We start from the raw sequence: 17,542 nt of genomic DNA on the forward strand, positions 1-17,542 counted from the left end.
GCTGCTGTGACTTACATTACCATAGTAACTAATTAGATGACCATAGTAACTCATTAGATGACCATAGCAACTAATTAGATGACCATAGTAACTCATTAGATGACCATAGTAACTAATTACATGACCATAGTAACTAATTAAATGACCGTAGTAGCTAATTAGAGTACCATAGTACTAATCTGCGCTTTTGCATGATATACTAGTTAGTAACTATTAGTTACTAACTAGTATATCATGCAAAAGTGCAAATTCCAACCCAGAATGTACATGAAAATAAAGAACGTGGGATTTTACGGGGCGGCGTGGCGCAGTGGGAGAATGGCCGTGCGCGACCCGAGGGTCCCTGGTTCAATCCCCACCTAGTACCAACCTCGTCATGTCCGTTGTGTCCTGAGCAAGACACTTCACCCTTGCTCCTGATGGGTGCTGGTTAGCGCCTTGCATGGCAGCTCCCTCCATCAGTGTGTGAATGTGTGTGTGAATGGGTAAATGTGGAAGTAGTGTCAAAGCGCTTTGAGTACCTTGAAGGTAGAAAAGCGCTATACAAGTACAACCCATTTATTTATTTATTTATTTATTTACAATATTAACTATGAAGCATAAAACACTGAATATTGACAACATATGAACGTCACACCCCCTCTCCATCCACATATTTTACAATCAAGCGTAACGCAAAAAAAATGCAACAAACACAGCAAAATATGAACGCAAAGGGTATAAAATAAACCCACTTACAATCTGATGTATGTGATATATCACTAAGCTTTAGAACTTTGTTGTAAAAATCTCCTTCTGCGTCGAACTAGTACATCATGCAAAAGTGCAGATTCCAAACATTGAAAGACTTAGTATAGTTGAAGACTTACGGTCATTAGAAAACATCACTGCACATCATAATGGCAGCTACACTTTACATTTTAAACATCTAATACAATGATTTGCGAATGTCCGGCGGGCCAGATTAAAAAGCTTAACGGGCCTTAATTTGCCCAGGTCTGGTATACACGGACATTATTATACAGACATTACATATACATGTATAATATTATGGCTCTAATCTACCTAAATCAGATAAATATCTTTAATTTGATACCAAACTTCAGTATTATGAACGTTAGAATTACTTTTGATTATATGCTGTCATTCCATATTGTTTTACAATGGACTTAAAAACTGCACAACTCTGGATCTTTCTTATTTACCTCATCTCAGTGATATTTTCCATTTTTTAGATTATTGATCTATAAAGACAAACTGTATTAAATGTATAAACTACACGAGGGCAGTACGTGACGTATCAGGGGGCTGTCGGGTGGTCCTGCAAGATTGCCACGAAGAAGAATGAGAGACACCTGATTTTTGAAGAGAAACACATTTGAAAGGGACAAGTTAAGAAGAAGCCTTTTCCCGAGTGACTCAAAGCGCTGTACATTGAGAAACCCACTTTCTGCATTGAAGCTACATTCACACCAGTGTGGGTGGAACTGGGAGCAAAGGTGGGTAAAGTGTCTTGCCCAAGCCGGATTCAAACCAGGAATCCTCAAGTTGCTGGTCGGCCGCTATACCATCTGAGCCACGCCTCTACCACATGAGACGACACAAGAGCAATGGAAGAGGAAGGAGTAGCAGTGGCAGAGAAAACATTTCAACCTCCAGCTTGTTGACTTTGTGGAATGTTTTGAGGATGACTACAAATATAGGCTGGACTTACATTTCAAAGACTTTATGACTGAGGAAATGCGGCAGGAAATTGCAGAAGATAAAAGATGGACTGATGCAAAGTAGAAAAGTGTTCTGTGGTCTGACGAGTCCACATTTCAAATTGTTTTTGGAAATATTCGACATTGTGTCATCCAGACCAAAGGGGAAGCGAACCATCCAGACTGTTATCGGCGCAAAGTTGAAAAGCCAGCATCTGTGATGGTATGGGGGTGCATTAGTGCCCAAGACATGGGTAACTTACACATCTGTGAAGGCACCATTAATGCTGAAAATGTACATACAGGTTTTGGAACAACATATGCTCCCATCTAAGCGCCGTCTTTTTCATGGACGCCCCTGCTTATTTCAGCAAGACAATGCCAAGCCGCATTTAGCACGTGTTACAACAGCGTGGCTTGGTAAAAAAAGAGTGCGGGTACTTTCCTGGCCAGCCTGCAGTCCAGACCTGTCCCCCATTGAAAATGTGTGGCGCATTATGAAGCGTAAAATACGACAGTGGAGACCCCGAAGCTCTACATAAAACAAGAATGGGAAAGAATTCCACTTTCAAAGCTTCAACAATTAGTTTCCTCAGTTCCCAATCATTTATTGAGTGTTGTTAAAAGAAAAGGTGATGTAACACAGTGGTGAACATGCCCTTTCCCAACTACTTTGGCACGTGTTGCAGCCATGAAATTCTAAGTTAATTATTATTTGATGTGTGAGGGAGCAGGGTTGGGGTGGGGGCGGGGTTTGGTGGTAGCAGGGGTGTATAATGTAGCCCGGAAGAGTCAGGGCTGCATGGGATTCTGGGTATTTGTTCTGTTGTGTTTATGTTGTGTTAAGGTGCAGATGTTCTCCCGAAATGTGTTTGTCATTCTTGTTTAGTTTTGGTTCAAAGTGTGGCGCATTATTAGTAAGAGTGTAAAGTTGTTTTATATGGCCACCGTCAGTGTAACCTGTGTGGCTATTGACCAAGTATGGCTTGCTGTCACTTACATGTGCAAGCAGAAGATTCTCATAACAAGAGGCTGGGCTGGCACGCTGTTAATGCAGATTGTAGAGGGTGTTAAATACTGTACCATCATGGCACGCTCTTATTATTATTAGAAGGGTGAAACTCGGAGAATATTAATCCCGGAAGTTTTCTGCGAGAGTCACTGATATCCGGAAGTGTCCCGGGAAAATCGGGGGTGTCGGCAAGTATGCAGCTGAGCCGCATCAGAGTGATCAAAGAGCCGCATGCGGCTCCGGAGCCGCGGGTTGCCGAACCCTGTCCTAGGTGATTCCAAGGCATTCCCAGGCCAGCTGGGAGACATAGTCTGGGTCTTCCCCATGGTCTCATACTGGGCGGATGTGCCCTAAACACCTCCCAAGGGAGGCATCCGGGTGGCATCCTGACCAGATGCCCGAACCACCACATCTGGCTCCTCTCCATGTGGAGGAGCAGTGGCTTTACTTTGGGCTCCCCCCGGATGACAGAGCTTCTCACCCTATCTCTAAGGGAGAGAACCGCCACCCGGCGGAGGAAACTCATTTGGGCCGCTTGTACCTTTGATCTTGTCCTTTCGGTCATAACCCAAAGCTCATGACCATAGGTGAGGATAGAAAGGTAGATTGACCAATGAATTGAGGGCTTTGCCTTCCGGCTCAGCTCCTTCTTCACCACGACGGATCCATACCTATCCATCGTACCAATCCGTTTGTCGATCTCACGATCCACTCTTACCTCACTCTTGAACAAGACTCGTAGTTACTTGAACTCCTCCACTTGGGGCAAGATCTCCTCCCCAACCTGGAGATGGCACTCCACCCTTTTCCGGGCGAGAACCATGGACTCCGACTTGGAGGTGCTGATTCCCATCCCAGTCGCTTCACACTCGGCAGTGAGAGCTGAAGATCCTGGCCAGATGAAGCCATCAGGACCACACCATCTGCAAATAGTCCTGCAATAATAATTATAATAATTAGGGATGTCCGATAATGGCTTTTTGCCTATATCTGATATTCCGATATTGTCCAACTCTTTAATTACCGATACCGATATCAACCGATATATACAGTCGTGGAATTAACACATTATTATGCCTAATTTGGACAACCAGGTATGGTGAAGATAAGGTACCTTTAAAAAAATTTATAAAATAAGATAAATAAATTAAAAACATTTTCTTGAATAAAAAAGATAGTAAAACAATACAAAAACAGTTACATAGAAACTAGTAATTAATGAAAATGAGTAAAATTCACTGTTAAAGGTTAGTACTATTAGTGGACCAGCAGCACGCACAATCATGTGTGCTTACGGACTGTATCCCTTGCAGACTGTATTGATATATATTGATATATAATGTAGGAACCAGAATATTAATAACAGAAAGAAACAACCCTTTTGTGTGAATGAGGGAGGTTTTTTGGGTTGGTGCACTAATTGTAAATGTATCTTGTGTTTTTTATGTTGATTTAATAAAAAAAATAAAATTACATTTTTAAAAAAACAATACCGATAATAAAAAAAACGATACCGATAATTTCCGATAATACATTTTAACGCATTTATCAGCCTGCCGATATTACCGGACATCTTTAATAATAATAATAATAGATTTTATTTGTAAAAAGCACTTTACATTGAGCAAACAACCTCAAAGTGCTACAGTGTATTGAAAAAAATAAAAAGATAATAAAAATAAATAAAAATAAAAACTAGAACTACCACGCATATCCATCCATCCATCCATTTTCTACCGCTTGTCCCTTTTAGTGTAACGGGGGGTGCTGGAGCCTATCTCAGCTGCATTCGGGCGGAAGGCGGGGTACACCCCGGACAAGTCGCCACCTCATCACAGGGCCAACACAGATAGACAGACAACACTCACACTTACATTCACACACTAGGGCCAATTTAGTGTTGCCAATCAACCTATCCCCAAAAGGCTTTTTTAAAAAGAAGGGTTTTTAAGCCTTTTTTAAAAGCATCCTCAGTCTGTGGTGCCCTCAGGTGGTCAGGGAGAGCGTTCCACAGACTAGGAGCGGCGGAGCAGAAAGCCCGGTCTCCCATTGTTCGTAGCTTTGTCCTCGGAGGCTGGAGGAGGTTAGTCTGTTGTGTGGAGGATTTGGGGGGGAGCAGTTCTTTGAGGTAGAGGGGGGCATTTCCATGGAGGCACTGGTGGGTTAGTAGTGAAGTGAAGTGAATTATATTTATATAGCGCTTATATTATACAATTTAGTGTTGCCAATCAACCTATCCCCAAGAGGCTATTTTAAAAAGAAGGGTTTTTAAGCCTTTTTTAAAAGCATCCACAGTCTGTGGTGCCCTCAGGTGGTCAGGGAGAGCATTCCACAGACTAGGAGCGGCGGAGCAGAAAGCCCGGTCTCCCATTGTTCGTAGCTTTGTCCTCGGAGGCTAGTCTGTTGTGTGGAGGATTTGGGGGGGAGCAGTTCTTTGAGTTAGAGGGGGGCACTTCCATGGAGGCACTGGTGGGTTAGTAGTGAAGTGAAGTGAATTATATTTATATAGCGCTTTTTCTCTAGTGACTCAAAGTGCTTTTACATAGTGAAACCCAATATTTAAGTGACATTTAAACCAGTGTGGGTGGCACTGGGAGCAGGTGGGTAAAGTGTCTTGCCCAAGGACACAACGGCAGTGACTAGAATGGCGGAAGCGGGGATCGAACCTGGAACCCTCAAGTTGCTGGCACGGCCACTCTACCAACCGAGCTATACCGAGACTTTGCATTCAATCCTGAGTGGAACAGGAATCCAGTGAAAGGATTTGAGAACTGGTGGGATGTGGTGGTATTCCCGCACTCTCATCATTCTGCAAGTACTGCAGCTTCTGGATTGTTCTGCAGCCACCAAACCGGATCCCTTCAGCGCCCATAAAAGTTGTAAGCACAATCGGCGCCAAAGGGCAGCCCTGGCAGTGTCCAGTCCTGACTGGAAACTGACTCTAGGTCCACAGTCATAATTAATGTAGCTTAAAGGTTAAGGATGATTACATTTTCACTCGATGATGATTCAACTTACTTTTTGGGTAAGGTGTACCTAATGTTGTGACCTGCGACTGTGTCCCGTCACTCCAGACGTGCGCTCATCGCTACCAGAGGCGCATGTTCGTCAACACGCCGCAGGAGGCCCGTGACATCACAGGCCGCTGCTACGTGCTGAGTCAGGACCTGTCCATCAACCAGTCCTCCGACGAGGACGGCGGCAACTGGAACTTCTGCGAGGGGCGGGCCAGAGGTCACGAGATGTTCGGGTCGTGCCAGCAGGGTCTGGCCGCCACCTTCACCAAGGACTACCATTACTTGGTGTTTGGAGCTCCTGGGGCGTACAACTGGAAAGGTCTGTAACAGAAGTCTCATTCCGTCAAATAAATGATTGTCGCTGACTTTGCTGTATTCAGGCATAGTTCGTGTGGAGCAAAAAAACGACACGCTGATGGAGATGGGAGTGTACGATGACGGCCCTTACGAAGTTGGCGACGAGCACGTCTTGAACCCTGAACTCGTGCCCGTGCCTGCTAACAGCTACTTGGGTGAGTTGGAGGACACGTATTGTTCCGACGATAAGGCGCACTTAAAATCCTTTTATTTTCTCAAAACTCGACAGTGCGCCTAATGTACGGAATAATATTGGTTGTGCTTACCGACCACGAAGCTATTTTATTTGATGATAAGTGCGACCAGTAGATGGCAGTCACACATAAGAGATACGTGTAGACTAGGGATGTCCGATAATGGCTTTTTGCCGATATCCGATATTCCGATAATGTCCAACTCTTTAATTACCGATATCAACCGATATATGCAGTCGTGGAATTAACACATTATTATGCCTAATTTGGACAACCAGGTATGGTGAAGATAAGGTACTTTAAAAAAAAAATCATAAATTAAGATAAATAAATAAATTAATTTAATTTCTTGAATAAAAAAGAAAGTAAAACAATATAAAAACAGTTACATAGAAACTAGTAATTAATGAACATGAGTCAAATTAACTGTTAAAGGTTAGTACTATTAGTGGACCAGCAGCACGCACAATCATGTTTGCTTACGGACTGTATCCCTTGCAGACTGTATTGATATATATTGATAAATAATGTAGGATCCAGAATATTAATAACAGAAAGAAACAACCCTTTTGTGTGAATGAGTGTAAATGGGGGAGGGAGGTTTTTTGGATTGGTGCACTAATTGTAAGTGTATCTTGTGTTTTTTATGTTGATTTAATAAAAATAAAACAAACAATACCGATAATAAAAAAAAACAATACCGATAATTTCCGATATTACATTTTAAAGCATTTATCGGCCATCTCTGGTGTAGACTGCAATATGACACAAGTAAACAACACCAAAATGTTAAATGTTCCATAGCAAATATAGAACATTGCACACAGGGCTCAAAAATCTATCAAAATGTTTTAGTAGGACTTTGGTAAGCTATAAAGCCACACCGCTTGATGGATTGTACTGTGCTTCAACATAGGAGTATTATCATGGTGTGTGTATAAGGTAAGACATATTATCCGCCGTTTTGTTTCGCAATATTATGCAACTTTTCTTACCTTCTGGTACCTGCTGATCTGTATTTGGGATCTGCATAAATCCCGCGCGTCCACCTTTGTAGTCTGTCGTCGATAAGCTTCTTCTTTTTCTCCATCTTCTTGTTATGTTACATTCATCCTCCACTGTTGCCATTTCTAATATAACGTAGTGTAAAGTTCTTACTTACAGGTAAAAGTCAGTAAATTAGAATATTTTGAAAAACTTGATTTATTTCAGTAATTGCATTCAAAAGGTGTAACTTGTACATTATATTTATTCATTGCACACAGACTGATGCATTCAAATGTTTATTTCATTTAATTTTGATGATTTGAAGTGGCAACAAATGAAAATCCAAAATTCCGTGTGTCACAAAATTAGAATATTACTTAAGGCTAATACAAAAAAGGGATTTTTAGAAATGTTGGCCAACTGAAAAGTATGAAAATGAAAAATATGAGCATGTACAATACTCAATACTTGGTTGGAGCTCCTTTTGCCTCAATTACTGCGTTAATGCGGCGTGGCATGGAGTCGATGAGTTTCTGGCACTGCTCAGGTGTTATGAGAGCCCAGGTTGCTCTGATAGTGGCCTTCAACTCTTCTGCGTTTTTGGGTCTGGCATTCTGCATCTTCCTTTTCACAATACCCCACAGATTTTCTATGGGGCTAAGGTCAGGGGAGTTGGCGGGCCAATTTAGAACAGAAATACCATAATCCGTAAACCAGGCACGGGTAGATTTTGCGCTGTGTGCAGGCGCCAAGTCCTGTTGGAACTTGAAATCTCCATCTCCATAGAGCAGGTCAGCAGCAGGAAGCATGAAGTGCTCTAAAACTTGCTGGTAGACGGCTGCGTTGACCCTGGATCTCAGGAAACAGAGTGGACCGACACCAGCAGATGACATGGCACCCCAAACCATCACCCAACCATGCAAATTTTGCATTTCCTTTGGAAATCGAGGTCCCAGAGTCTGGAGGAAGACAGGAGAGGCACAGGATCCACGTTGCCTGAAGTCTAGTGTAAAGTTTCCACCATCAGTGATGGTTTGGGGTGCCATGTCATCTGCTGGTGTCGGTCCACTCTGTTTCCTGAGATCCAGGGTCAACGCAGCCGTCTACCAGCAAGTTTTAGAGCACTTCATGCTTCCTGCTGCTGACCTGCTCTATGGAGATGGAGATTTCAAGTTCCAACAGGACTTGGCGCCTGCACACAGCGCAAAATCTACCCGTGCCTGGTTTACGGACCATGGTATTTCTGTTCTAAATTGGCCCGCCAACTCCCCTGACCTTAGCCCCATAGAAAATCTGTGGGGTATTGTGAAAAGGAAGATGCAGAATGCCAGACCCAAAAACGCAGAAGAGTTGAAGGCCACTATCAGAGCAACCTGGGCTCTCATAACACCTGAGCAGTGCCAGAAACTCATCGACTCCATGCCACGCCGCATTAACGCAGTAATTGAGGCAAAAGGAGCTCCAACCAAGTATTGAGTATTGTACATGCTCATATTTTTCATTTTCATACTTTTCAGTTGGCCAACATTTCTAAAAATCCCTTTTTTGTATTAGCCTTAAGTAATATTCTAATAAATAAGAGCGCCCACAAAACGGCGCATCCTGAAGAGACTGTCAGAAAGTGACTTGAAGATGATGTGTAAAACATCATCTATGCAACATTTTGAGCAAAGAACCACCATTACATGTTATGTAGACCACAAGGAAGTCTTTTACTTTTAGAAAATAATCATAAAATGATTCCTTTAATGCGCCTTATGCACCTTTTGTATGAAAATAGACCTGAATAGACCCGCTTATCGGCAGTGCGCCTTATAATCCGGTGCGCCCTATGGTCCGGAAAATACGGTATTTTCTATTAAATACAGAGTGTGGATTCGATTGTAAATTGTGTGTAAATGTACGTATAGATGAATGGATCAGTGCAGCACTTGGCCAGTATCTATTTCATGTAAAGATGTTCAGGTATATTTCTGGTTGATGAATGGGTCAAAGGTCCTATGGATCACATGACTTATTTACATTTGCAAACTGCCTCTAACTTTAGTTTTTAAGCGACTCCACAAGTTATTTGAGTAAATACCGAATTTATTTTGCAGCATTTCTTTTACTTGAACAATTTCTAAAGCATCAGTGGAGCTTTTAGACTTTTTTTTTTTAGACTAGACTTCCTTTTTATTGTCATTTTTCAATTTGAACTTTACAGCACAGATAAGAACAAAATTTCATAACAAAGCAATAAGGTGCATATATAAATAAATAAATATATATACAAAATAAATAAATAAATATAAATATATATAAATAAATAGATTACTGTACAGATAAATATATTGCACTTTTTCACATGCGTCCACGTTTATGGATGTATGTTATATTGTCTTTTTTATTCCAGCGAGTTAATCCATTTTGGGGGGAGTTGAGGGGATAATTTAATTTTAATAATTTTTAGGACCCTCTTCACAACATATGTGAAGGCTTTTTAAGGCAAAACAAGCACAGATGGCACTAATAGGATAACAGATGTTTTACTCACAGCATTTACTACCAATAATTCATGTTTAATGACATCAAACACAAGCGCTGTAATTTCACACCTTAAAGGGGAACTGAACTGCATTTTTCTTTGGTAAAAACTACCAAGATATTTACTGGTATTTGTTTCCACAGTTTCAACAAACTACCGTATTTTTCGGACTATAAGTCGCAGTTTTATACTCAGGAGCGACTTATGTGTGAAATTATTAACACATTACCGTAAAATATCAAATAATATTATTTAGCTCATTCACGTAAGAGACTAGACGTATAAGATTTCATGGGATTTAGCGATTAGGAGTGACAGATTGTTTGGTAAACGTATAGCATGTTCTATATGTTATAGTTATTTGAATGACTCTTACCATAATATGTTACGTTAACATACCAGGCACCTTCTCAGTTGGTTATTTATGCCTCATATAACGTACACTTATTCAGCCTGTTGTTCACTATTCTTTATTTATTTTAAATTGCCTTTCAAATGTCTATTCTTGGTGTTGGGTTTTATCAAATACATTTCCCCAAAAAATGCGATTTATACTCCAATGCGACTTATATATGTTTTTTTTCCTTCTTTATTATGCATTTTCAGCCGGTGCGACTTATACTCCGAAAAATACAGTACTTCTATTGCCATTTCTTGCTTTTTGGGTTTGGACACATTCCCTTCTGGCTGGTTGTCCAGACACCGTGCTTCAAGGGCCTTAGTGTGGGCAAGACAGGAGGTCTTCAACAGACCAACTAAGGCAAGGGTCTCCAAAGTGCGGCCTGGGTGCCGTTTGCAGCCCGTAGATACATTTTTTCACAACCCAAGGCCCAGTCTAAACATACAAAACGATAAAAGTAACAACATAAGAGGTGTAATGTAATGAGAAAACGTTGCAATGTTGACGCTAATAACACAAAGCTGCCATGCAGGCTGTTTGTATTAAAGTTGTCATTGCTCAAAAAAATAATAATGAATCAAAATCAATGTTGTTATACTGGCCAAGTACTGCACTGATCCATTGATCTATATGTACATTTACACACAATTTACAATTGAATCCACACTCTGTATTTAATAGAAAATACCGTATTTTCCGGACCATAAGGCGCACTGCCGATGAGCGGGTCTATTCAGGTCTATTCTCATACAAAAGGTGCATAAGGCGCATTAAAAGAGTCATTTTATGATTATTTTCTAAAAGTAAAATAATTCCTTGTGGTCTACATAACATGTAATGGTGGTTCTTTGCTCAAAACGTTGCATAGATCAGTGTTTTTCAACCACTGTGCCGCGGCACTCTGGTGTGCCGTGAAATACAGTCTGGTGTGCCCTGGGAGATGAGCTAATTGCACCTATTTGGGTAAAAAATATATTTTGCAAACCAGTAATTAATTATAGTCTGCAAATTATAGAATAGAATAGAGTTTTATTTGTCATTATTACAGTGAACAGGTTCAAAGAACAACGCAATTGGAGAGTTACCGTGTAATACTCTTCCATATCAGTAGGTGACAGCCGGTAGCTAATTGCTTTGTAGATGTCGGAAACAGCGGGAGGCAGTGTGCAGGTAAAATTGTGTCTAATGCTTAAACCAAAAATAAACAAAAGGTGAGTGCCCCTAAGAAAAGTAATTGAAGCTTAGGGAAGGCTATGCAGAACGAAACTAAACCTGAACTGGCTACAAAGTAAACAAAAACAGAATGCTGGACGACAGCAAAGACTTACTGTGGAGCAAAGACGGCGTCCACAAAGTACATCCCAACATGACATGACAATCGACAATGTCCCCACAAAGAAGGATAAAAACAACTGAAATATTCTTGATTGCTAAAATAAAGAAGATGCGGGAAATATCGCTCAAAGGCAGACATGAAACTGCTACAGGAAAATACCAAAAAAAGAGAAAAAGCCACCAAAATCGGAGCGCAAGACAAGAACTAAAACACTACACACAGGAAAACAGCAAAAAAGTCCAAATAAGTCAGGGTGTGATGTAACAGGTGGTGACAGTACACCTACTTTGAGACAAGAGCTATAGTGATGCATGCTTGGTTATGCTTTAAAGTCATATCCAACAATTGTGACAACGACTTTTTACTGTCAACTGAGTTTCGTTTTTTAATGATTTCTGCTGGTGGTGTGCCTCCACTTTTTGTCTACGCAAAATATGTGCCTTTGCTCAAAAAAGGTTGAAAAACACTGGCATAGATGATGTTTTACACATCATCTTCAAGTCGCTTTCTGACAGTCTCTTCAGGATGCGCCGTTTTGTGGGCGCTCTTATTTACGTGCCTCCACTTGGACAGCGTTTTCCCCCCGTCATCTTTGTTAGCGCCATCAAAAGATGGCGCTAACTGTTTTAATGACATTCAGACTTTACTTCAATCAATAACGGAGCAGCATCTCCTCATCCGTGGCTCACTAGTGCAACAACAACACCCGAAATGTGTCCCCACCAGAACTCTCTAATAACTAAAGTTCCTTGGGTGAATAATGTAAACTCACTACATCGGTATGTTTTAGCACTTTTATGGTGAGTTTACTGACAGATATAAGTAAGAACTTTACACTACTTTATATTAGAAATGGCAACAGTGGAGGATGAAAGTCACATAACAAGAAGATAGAGAAAAAGAAGAAGATTATCGACTACGTTGTCGGCACGGATTACAAAGGCGGAAGCGCGTAATTTTTCAGGATTTATGCAGATCCCAAATACAGATCAGCAGGTACCAGAAGGTAAGAAAAGTTGCATAATATCGCGAAACAAAACGGCAGATAATATGTCTTACCTTATACACACAGCATAATAATACTTATATGTTGAAGCACAGTACAATCCATCAAGCGGTGTGGCTTCATAGCTTACCAAAGTTCTACTAAAACATTTTAATAGATTTTCAAACACCTGTGTGTCATTTTCTAAATTTTCAATGGAACATATAACATTTTGGTGTTGTTTACTGTGTGTCCACCCTGAGATGGGTAGGCTGTGAGTTCAAACCCCGGCCGAGTCATACCAAAGACTATAAAAATGGGAGCCATTACCTCCCTGCTTGACACTCAGCATCAAGGGTTGGAATTGGGGGTTAAATCACCAAAAATGATTCCCGGGCGCGGCCACCGCTGTTGCTCACTGCTCCCCTCACCTCCCAGGGGGTGATCAAGGGTGATGGGTCAAATCCAGAGAATAATTTCGCCAGTCATGTGTGACAGTCATTGGTACTTTAACTTTACTTGAGTCATATTGCAGTCGACACGTATCTCTTATGTATGACTGCCATCTACTGGTCACACGTACCATTTTACCATGTACCAAATAAAATAGCTTCAAGGTTGGTAAACACAACCAAAATTATTCCACACCGGGTTATAAGGCGCACTGTGGAGTTTTGAGAAAATGAAAGGATTTTAAGTGCGCCTTATAGTCTGAAAAATAAGGTACATCATTGTCAATGCTTTCTGGATCTGGTTGGGCTCTACTCCCACATCAACACCTGGGTGATTTCAGGATTCTCCCTGGACTCGGGTCACAGCATCACCAGGAGGCGTGGCCTAACGGTGGTGGCCGGAGCACCCAGAGCCAATCACAGTGGAGCTGTGCTGCTGCTGAGGAAGGAGAACGACGCCTCGTCCCGACTGGCCGTGGAGCACACGCTGTACGGGCCCGGGCTGGCGTCCTCCTTCGGATACGACGTGGCCGTGGTCGACCTCAACGGGGACGGGTGCGTCAAATTGTGGTTGGGAAAGAAGTCACATCTGTTTAAAGGCCTACTGAAATGCGATTTTCTTATTTAAACGGGGATAGCAGGTCCATTCTGTGTGTCATACTTGATCATTTCGCGATATTGCCATATTTTTGCTGAAAGGATTTAGTAGAGAACATCGACGATAAAACTCGCAACTTTTGGTCGCTGATAAAAAAGCCTTGCCTGTACCAGAAGTAGCAGACGAGTAGCGTGACGTCACAGGTTGTGGAGCTCCTCACATCTGCACATTGTTTACAATCATGGCCACCAGCAGCGAGAGCGATTCGGACCGAGAAAGCAACGATTTCCCCATTAATTTGAGCGAGGATGAAGGATTCGTGGATGAGGAAAGTGAGAGTGAAGGACTAGAGGGCAGTGGGAGCGATTCAGATAGGGAAGATGCTGTGAGAGCCTGAGGCGGATGGGACCTGATATTCAGCTGGGAATGACTAAAACAGTAAATAAACACAAGACATATATATACTCTATTAGCCACAACACAACCAGGCTTATATTTAATATGCCACAAATTAATCCCGCATAACAAACACCTCCCCCCTCCCGTCCATATAACCCGCCAATACAACTCAAACACCTGCACAACACACTCAATCCCACAGCCCAAAGTACCATTCACCTCCCCAAAGTTCATACAGCACATATATTTCCCCAAAGTCCCCAAAGTTACGTACGTGACATGCACATAGCGGCACGCACGTATGGGAAATCGATCAAATGTTTGGAAGCCGCAGCTGCATGCGTACTCACGGTACCGTGTCTGCGCATCCAACTCAAAGTCCTCCTGGTAAGAGTCTCTGTTGTCCCAGTTCTCCACAGGCCAATGGTAAAGCTTGACTGTCATCTTTCGGGAATGTAAACAATGAAACACCGGCTGTGTTATCCGGCACAACAGTCAGGGGGTGCATTCTATGGCGGGGGTGCGTTATACGGCACAACACCTGCCGCAATACACCGCTTCACACCTACAGCTTTCTTCTTTGCTCCATTGTTCATTGAACAAATTGCAAAAGATTCACCAACACAGATGTCCAGAATACTGTGGAATTTTGCGATGAAAACAGACGACTTAATAGCTGGCCACCATGCTGTCCCAAAATGTCCTCTACAATCCGTGACGTCACGCGCAGGCGTTATCATACCGAGACGTTTTCAGCAGGATATTTCGCGCGAAATTTAAAATTGCACTTTAGTAAGCTAACGGCCATATTGGCATGTGTTGCAATGTTAAGATTTCATCATTGGTATATAAACTATCAGACTGCGTGGTCGGTAGTAGTGGGTTTCAGTAGGCCTTTAATGATTCATTTGATTACAGGTGGCAGGACATCGTAGTGGGAGCGCCTCAGTTCTACATGAAGGACAAAGACGTCGGAGGGGCAGTTTACGTTTACATCAACCAGGCGGGACGATGGGGGGGTGTCACTCCTCTCCGATTAAACGGCACCAGAGACTCCATGTTTGGTCTGGCGGTGGAAAACATTGGAGATGTCAATCAAGACTCTTATGAAGGTCATTGAACTGCTGCTTTTTCTTTCCCATTTTTTGCTAACTTGGCTCGTTGCTAAGTTAGTTGTTTTCTTCTCGAACAGACATCGCCATCGGAGCGCCCTATGACGATGGCGGTTCCGGAAAGGTCTACATTTACCACGGCTCTGCAAGGGGACTCGCCACCAGCGCTGCTCAGGTGGTTTTTTATTAAGACTTGGCCAATGCAGTTAAAGCTACAGTATGGAAAAAACTGTTTTTAGAAAACATCATGTTTCAAATCACATCAAAATGTATTTATATAGCATTTTATACACAGGCAAATGGCAAACACAAAGTGATTTACCTAAAACACACCCACACCCACACACACCCACACACACACACACACACACACACACACACACACACACACAATGTGTATTTCTTACCTTTCTGAGACCTGAGAAAAAGTCCCTACCTCTTTAGGACCACCCTTTCTAGATATATAAAGATTTGTATTTACAACCTTAATAATATATATATACTTTGCAAATATAAGAAAGCTTGTTGTGAAAAATAAGTTGGAATTTCACAAGAAAAAAAAGTCACAATTTCACAAGAAAAATGTAGTTTTGGCAGTATTATAATAAAAGTCTTAATTTTACTCAACGCAAGTCAAAATGTTACAAGAAAAGCTGAACATGTGTGCAATATTGTGATAAAAGTTGGAATTTTACTCAATAACAGTCGCAATTTTACAACAAAAGCCTAAAATGTTGGCAATTTTATGAAAAGAGTTGTAATTTTACTCGACAAAAGTCACAATTTTATAAGAATATTGTGATAAAAGTCAGAATTTTATGACAAATGTCATTTGATTTTACATTAAAAAGTAATAATTTTACAAGAAAATATTGCAATATTACAGAAACAGAAAGAATATGAGAAATTGTTCCCAATTTTATAAGAAAAAAGTCGACACATTGTGAGGAAAAGACTGCTTTTACTTTATGTATTTTTTGTAGAGATGATAAATGCGTTAAAACGTAATATCGGATATTATCGGTATCGGGTTTTTTATTATCGGTATCATTTATTTTTTTTATTTTTTATTTTTTAATTAAATCAACATAAAAAACACAAGATACACTTACAATTAGTGCACCAACCCAAAAAACCTCCCTCCCCCATACACTCATTCACACAAAAGGGTTGTTTCTTTCGGTTATTAATATTCTAGTTCCTACATTATATATCAATATATATCAATACAGTCTGCAAGGGATACAGTCCGTAAGCACACATGATTGTGCGTGCTGCTGGTCCACTAATAGTACTAACCTTTAACAGTTAATTTTACTCATTTTCATTAATTACTAGTTTCTATGTAACTGCTTTTATATTGTTTTACTTTCTTATTTATTCAAGAAAATGTTTTTAATTTATTTATCTTATTTTATTTTATTAATTTTTTTTTAAAGTACCTTATCTTCACCATACCTGGTTGTCCAAATTAGGCATAATAATGTGTTAATTCCACGACTGTATATATCGGTTGATATCGGTATCGGTAATTAAAGAGTTGGACAATATCGGAATATCGGATATCGGCAAAAAGCCATTATCGGACATTCCTAATTTTTTGTTGTTGAAGTTTTTTGTTTGTAATTGGTTTTTAATCTTTATTATTTACTTCAAGTTATTACAGTCTATATGCATATTTATTTATTTAAAAAAAAATTAATTTTGGCTAAAGGGGGCGCATTTCAATTGGGGAGAATGCCAAGAGTGTGCAAAGCAGTAATCAGAGCAAAGGGTGGCTATTTTGAAGAAACTAGAATATAAAACATGTTTTCAGTTATTTCACCTTTTTTGTTGTTAAGTACATAACTCCACGTGTGTTCATTTATAGTTTTGATGTGACAATCTACAATGTAAATAGTCATGAAAATAAAGATTGAATGAGAAGGTGTGTTCAAACTTTTGGCCTGTACTGTATATGTTGAGTCATGTTAAGTTTATTAATAAAGCCATATCAATTCTATAAGAAAGCTTGTTGTGAAAAATGAGTTGGAATTTCACAAGAAAAAAGGTCACAATTTCACAAGAAAAACGTAGAATGTTGGCAGTATTATAATTAAAGTTGTCATTTTACTCAACGTAAGTCAAAATATTACAATAAAAACTGAACATTTGTGCAATATTATGGTAAAAGTTGGAATTTTACTCAATAACAGTCGCAATTTTACAAGAAAAGCCTAAAATGTTGGCAATTTTATGAAAAGAGTCGTAATTTTACTCGACAAAAGTCACAATTTTATAAGAAAACTTAAAAATGTTGGCAATCTTATAATCGAAACTTCACTTGGCAAAATTATGACAAAAATCATTTTACTCAAAAAATGTCACCGTTATACAAGAACAACAAAAAAATGGCAATATTGTGATAAAAGTCAGAATTTTATGATAAATGTCACCATTTTGCATTAAAAAAGTAATAATTTT

At 40.4% G+C, this 17,542-nt stretch overlaps 1 protein-coding gene across 2 annotated transcripts in view; it reads left to right on the top strand.

Moving 5' to 3' along the window:
- Positions 1–17,542, top strand: part of itga6a (integrin, alpha 6a) — a 94,932-nt gene that overhangs the window by 38,024 nt on the left and 39,366 nt on the right. For both annotated transcript variants that reach the window (XM_061971622.2, XM_061971621.2), the window contains exons 4-8: positions 5,790–6,051; positions 6,113–6,244; positions 13,312–13,525; positions 14,886–15,079; positions 15,160–15,254. In XM_061971622.2, the coding sequence (XP_061827606.2) occupies positions 5,790–6,051; positions 6,113–6,244; positions 13,312–13,525; positions 14,886–15,079; positions 15,160–15,254 (897 nt within the window). The remainder of the gene's footprint in view (positions 1–5,789; positions 6,052–6,112; positions 6,245–13,311; positions 13,526–14,885; positions 15,080–15,159; positions 15,255–17,542) is intronic.

Source organism: Nerophis lumbriciformis, linkage group LG13 (assembly GCF_033978685.3).
Source record: "Nerophis lumbriciformis linkage group LG13, RoL_Nlum_v2.1, whole genome shotgun sequence".
NCBI lineage: Eukaryota > Metazoa > Chordata > Actinopteri > Syngnathiformes > Syngnathidae > Nerophis > Nerophis lumbriciformis.